The 6,118-nt window shown below is 35.1% G+C and overlaps 1 protein-coding gene across 1 annotated transcript in view; it reads left to right on the top strand.

Moving 5' to 3' along the window:
* Positions 1-362: 362 nt before the first annotated feature.
* The window catches only part of LOC135195444 (lactosylceramide 4-alpha-galactosyltransferase-like), a 13,267-nt gene continuing 7,511 nt past the window's right edge, over positions 363-6,118 (top strand). The window contains exons 1-3 of the mRNA XM_064221683.1: positions 363-704; positions 4,519-4,714; positions 5,632-5,733. Of these exons, the coding sequence (XP_064077753.1) occupies positions 593-704; positions 4,519-4,714; positions 5,632-5,733 (410 nt within the window). The 5' untranslated portion in view covers positions 363-592. The remainder of the gene's footprint in view (positions 705-4,518; positions 4,715-5,631; positions 5,734-6,118) is intronic.

Genomic DNA, 6,118 nt, shown 5'->3' with positions numbered 1-6,118 from the left:
CGATAAAAAGTGCCTTGTTGAAATGAAAAAAAGGGCCTGGTTTAAATGACAAAAAAGTTCATTTAGATGATAAAAGTGCTTTGTTCAAATGACAAAAATGTGCCTTGTTTAAACGACGAAAAAGTGCCCCGTTTAGCACAATCTGGAAAAAAAACCCCATTAAAATCGAAGCCAGAGCGAACGCTGGCTACCGTGACATCACATCCAATTAGCAGTTCGCTAGACAAACACAGGAAGCGAGCGCAGCGCATGCTCAGCTTCATTTGCCAAGTCTAATGTACACAATCACGTACCGTAACTTGATGCTCTTGGACCATTAAAAGCAATGGAAACCTATAACCTCAGTGTCAGTCTATCTTGAAAGGTGTGGCGTTCGATTTTCGCTTAGCTGACAAGTGGTAGAAATATTTTCGAGAGGTTACGACGCCATTATAACCATATATTCTGATTTAGTGCTCTAAGTGTCATTTAGCTGCTAGATCAGAGGTGGAATACATAAAAAAAATATTCACATTTGTGTTTGTATTGTGTTTGCATTGTACAGCCTCTGTAGAAAGGACTGAGGGAGGCCTGCTCGCCATCCGAAGTCACAATGAGACTGAAAGAGAGCAAAGAGGCCTTCCAAATTCACAGGCTTGCGAAATCGAGGAGGTTCTTAGGAATACTGTTCGTCGTTGGGATGATCTACGGTTTTGTCTCTTATGGTACGTATAACAACACTTTCTGTAGTGGGTTTTAAGCTCGGTATCGATTGAAAGTCGTGTATACTTTAGACTCTCAATGTGACAAAGACCGCTATCTTTTATTTCTCACAAGTGAACTCCTTGCAGAGGATACAGGCTAATGCTGAATATCATACACACACACACACACACACACACACACATATATATATATATATATATATATATATATAATAATATATATATATATATATATATATATACTATTATATATATATATATATAATAATATATATTAATATATATCTATATACTATTATATATATCTATATATATATTATATATATATATATATTATTATATATATATATATATATATGCTTAAAAACAAAAATCACAGTAGATGCACACGACTTCATTATATAAGCGAATACCATAGGAAAATGACGGGTAGTAAGGTCAGTATCAAGTGATTTCGACCGTGTCTGAATAAACAGGTGAGAGAGTTTGGTACTGACTTCTGCCTGTCATTTTCCAGTGGTATTTGCTTTTATGTATACTAGCAAACTTACCCATCTACGATGGTGATAAAATACGGGTGCAGAAGTGAAAAATTTATATGTACTATTTGTTCACCAATATTAAAATAAGGGCGATTTTTATACATACCTACTACAGAACCTCTTTGTACACAATATTATCACTTTGTCCACAACTTAATTTCAAGTTGGCAGAGTCAGTTGCTCTGCTCATCGCCACATACAGTTGGCCATGCGTGAACATGGGTGACGGCAGAAACACACCAACACGATCCAAAGTCTGGCCCTGTGACTTGTTTGCAGTGAATGAGAAGGCCAGGTTGATGGGAAACTGGCTGCGCCGTAACTGGAATGGAAACTGGTTGTCCGAAGGCATCAGAGGAATCTGGGGGATGAACAGACGTTTGCCGGTGTGATTGCCCGTTGCTATCACTGCTTCGATGACGTGGGAGTTTAGCTCCATAACGGTGTACCTCGTTCCGTTGCAATGTCCATTGGCAGGATCAAATTCCAAAGCAAACATTACCGGGCAGTACTTCTTCAACGTTATTTTGTGCACTGGCAGTCCTGATGGATTTAAGTAATTCAAAAAATCTTGCGGATATTGATGATAATTTTCATCTTCTATTGTGTCCGATCTGAAATATTCGCGACTTTCTCTGGGGAAGTTGTACAGAAATTATGTATGAAAATTCGTAAAGTAACTAAGTCTACGGGAACAACCAGCCTCATTTCACGGCCAGAAACAGCTCCGTTTCAGGGAATCCCTTCTCACCCCCACCCCCTACAAAGGAGGGGGTTAGGTTGGATGAAACCCCATTACAAACCATCTTAGGGGTCCCCACCATAACCCTGCCAAGTTTCATGCCCATCTAACGAGCCGTTTGGCCGTGATTGAATAAGACAGACAGACAGACATTACTCCCATTATTATGGATGATATTATATATATATATATATATATATATATATATATATACATGTATACATATATATATATATATATATATATATATATATATATATATATATATATATATATATATATATATATATATATATATATATATATTGCTACTTTCAAAATGCATATATCCCCTCTTAGACTGTATAGAATCTTATGTAGAATTGTGCAACATTTTTTCAGATTCCTAGATAGCTTAGAGATGGGATGTTTTAAATGTGTGTTCAGATTTCGCATAACATAATGTAAAAAGAATATATAACGTAGAATGTAGAAAGAGAGAGAATATCTTTGTCCGTTCAAAACTAGAATTGTTTCAGTAACTTTTCATCTCCTCGAGATTAGAGGAACTCCGAGATCTCCGTTTGCTTTCCTAATCTGTCAACACATTTGATTAGAGACCTCGAGTCTTCATTGTGTTTTGGGATTCTGTCATCACGTATGATAAGGGACTTCTGCTTCGATCGATCGAGTCGAGTACGTGTCTTTTTTGAACAGACTGGTCTCGTACGCGTATGTCTTTGCCGAGTGCCACGTGCAGATTACACATTTTGTATGTAAAGTTGCGTAAGATTTTGAAGCTTCTAGAAAGAATTGTTGCCCAAAACGTTTTGTGCCAGATCCACTGTCCAGCTTCCGTAAGGAAGAGAATTCATTACATCTTAGATACTCAAGGCGTCCAGATCTCTCTCTCTCTCTCTCTCTCTCTCTCCCCCTCTCTCTCCATCGCATAGCACTTTTGATTTTAAAGTAACGTATCGATTTCGTACTTATTGAATGGTCACTCGTAACTTGTAATTTTCAGATTTTACATTTCTTAGAGTTTATTTAGTGTTATTTAGTGTTTTTTGTGGAATCTGAACAAACATTGTTGTGTAACGGCGCCTGGTTTTGTGAAAATGTGAAACAAGCTGCAGCAATGGTATACCAAAAAGGTAAAGTGTGTTATATTTTTATTAGTTGCAACTAATAACTGATAGGAACAGTGGTTAACTAATAACTAATAACTATTGGTTACTATGGTTTAGAGAACTGATAACTAATAGTTACAATGGTTTGAGTGAAATTTACATTTTTACACATTGCAAATTTTTGAGTTTTGTGTTTGTTTATTTTTGTGTCTTTTTATTGTATATTCTGTGTTCACAATTTAATTAACTTAGTTATTTTCATTAATTAATCGTTGCACATTTAATTAAATTTAACACTTGTGAATTAATTTGCATTTACTTATATTCTTTTCAAGTTTTATTATTGTTTAGCACTTGTGAATTAATTTCCAAATTTCAATTATTGCCTAACACTTTTGAATTTTGATTGGATTAATTTTCTTGAATTTTGTGATAAATAAATTTTGATTTAATTTTACTTAATTGATTCAAGAATTAATTAAACTTTACTTCGTTTTCTTTTCAAGTAACAGTAATTTTCCCTGATATTGTGAATTTCACTTATAAATTTTGAGTTTAATAATAAATTTTTGTATTTAAAATTTCTTATAAGTGTTTTCATTTCTTAACCAGTATATTTGCATTTGATTATATTGATGTTAGGTAGAAACATAGAGTGGTGATTGATCTTTTTTCCTTCAATTAACTTGAAGTAACTTAGAACCAGGGAAGTACTTAGACTTTTTTGAAATCAGGGAAATACTTAGACTTTTAAGTTGTTGATGGAGTGATGCCCTTTGATTAATTTAATTACTTACAAGTTACCTCACACCTGTTTTGATGAACTTAGTCTGCTTTTCTGCAATACTGGTTAAGTTGTTAAGGGATCACTGTTGCCTTTAGAGTATTCAGTCGTTTAGTACTTGTGACGAGGGTTCAGGGTGTCTGGCTTTTGTGAGGTAACAATAAATGAATGTAAGTGTAGTAACCAGATACTTGGCACCAATATATATATATATATATATATATATATATATATATATATATATATATATATATATATATATATTGGTGTGTGCGTATAATTAAACAAATGGACAAAGATCACTGCCATATTCATATCACACACACACACACATACATAAACAAAAGTAAACCTCTGAGCAACGCTTTGCATTAACTAAAAAAAAATAATAATCCATGATTTCGTACAATAAATTCTTAAGAAATGAAAGAAATATCTCAGGAGTAGCTCGAGAAAGTATTTTAAAAAAGTACGAAGTTTGCAAAAAAAAAAAAAAAAATTAAAAAAAAAAAAAAAAAAAATTAAAAAAATAAAATAAAAAATTCACTTGATCCAAAAACACCGTTAGATTTAGCTGAATGTGGTCTGTCACTGCGTAAATCCCATACGCCATTTCTTGCACCATTTTATTCCGTAGATCTCGTCCATAAGAAGAAGCAACGCCAAGGAAGGCTCGAAGTGCACCTCGACTCGACTTCGAGTAATGCTTCTCATCTGTCCTCCTTCGAGCAGAACTACATCATGCAAGGAAATGTCAGCTGGAGTGGGGAACTTCAGTGCCCATCCCAAGGGACTGAAATCGGCTCTTCTTTCTTACGGCTCAAGAACTTCATGTAAGTTACGACGAATTCTTAAATCAGGGCCTTAGGGTGACAGATTTATCTGTTGGGCACATGTTCTAGTAAACAGATTTAATTGTTGGTCGCATGTAGTAAACAGATTTACTTGTTGGTCACATGTAGTAAACAGATTTACTTGTTGGGCACATGTAGTAAACAGATTTACTTGTTGGGCACATGTAGTAAACAGATTTACTTGTTGGTCACATGTAGTATACAGTGGGTACATGTAGTAAACATATATACTTGTTGGGCACATGTAGTGTACAGATTTACTCACTGGGCACATGTAGTATACAGATACAGAGTTACTTATTAGGCACACATAGTATACATATTTACTTGTTGGGCACATGTAGTAAACAGATTTACTTGTAGGGCACACATAGTATACAGATCTACTTGTTGGGCACATGTAGTAAACAGATCTACTTGTTGGGCACATGTAGTAAACAGATTTACTTGTTGGGTACATTTAGTGAAGAGAGGTAAATGTTGGTCACAAGTAGTAAACAGATACGAAACTTTGTCCAATAATTGATAACTGTAAGAAGCACTACCAGGAAGTTGCTAACTTGTATTCAACCTATTTGTGATGTGTGTGTGATGCGTTACTGAAGTGTTTTATGACCATTTTACACTTTAAGGGTGTAGACTTAGCCTTAAAGTGGACTTAGGCATATAAACAAACACTCAAACATTCAATTACATTGAATACATAATTAATAGAAAAGTTAGGTAAAAAATATATTTCTGGGTTCCTCGGGAGTCGACGAAATTATTATCAACTAAAGATTTCCCTAAAGTTAACATATATGAAAATATATTAATTCTGAGGTAGAGTGAATTAGATATTAAAGGACATTGGTAGCTTAAACATCTAATCTGATGACCTGTCTTTGGCGTCTCAGGGAGGATGGAGAATGGAGGGAAGAAGGTGCCTTCAACATCTTCCTGACTGAGACATCGTGCAGTTCGAGGCCGAACTACCGTGCCTGGTGCAGCGTAGAGAGGTAAGGGAACTATACGGCCTTAAAATGGAAAAACTGCAGCATCTGGGAAATAATCTAAATTGAGATGTGCCATCTACTGGGCTCGTGAAGCACTGATATACACGCAACTACAGTTTCAGGATGATTCTTCAATGCTTTCCACAAGTGTTTATGGTGGGGGGGGTGGGTGGGGTGCATTTGCAGTATCTGCCAAATCAGTAGTAAGGCAAGGAAAAACATCAGTATCTAACCATTTTAGGGCAGTTTACGTTACTAGAAAAATCCCAAATAAATTCACGAAACGTTTACTTTCGGGTTCACAGAAATCATATTATGTTGGGCATACTTTGTTTCAGGCCTGAATGATCGTTATTTTAAACTTAGTTATATTTTTTTCACGAAACCT

This window comes from Macrobrachium nipponense, chromosome 16, assembly GCF_015104395.2.
Source record: "Macrobrachium nipponense isolate FS-2020 chromosome 16, ASM1510439v2, whole genome shotgun sequence".
Taxonomy (NCBI): domain Eukaryota; kingdom Metazoa; phylum Arthropoda; class Malacostraca; order Decapoda; family Palaemonidae; genus Macrobrachium; species Macrobrachium nipponense.
This window is presented reverse-complemented; position numbering and strand designations above follow the sequence as displayed.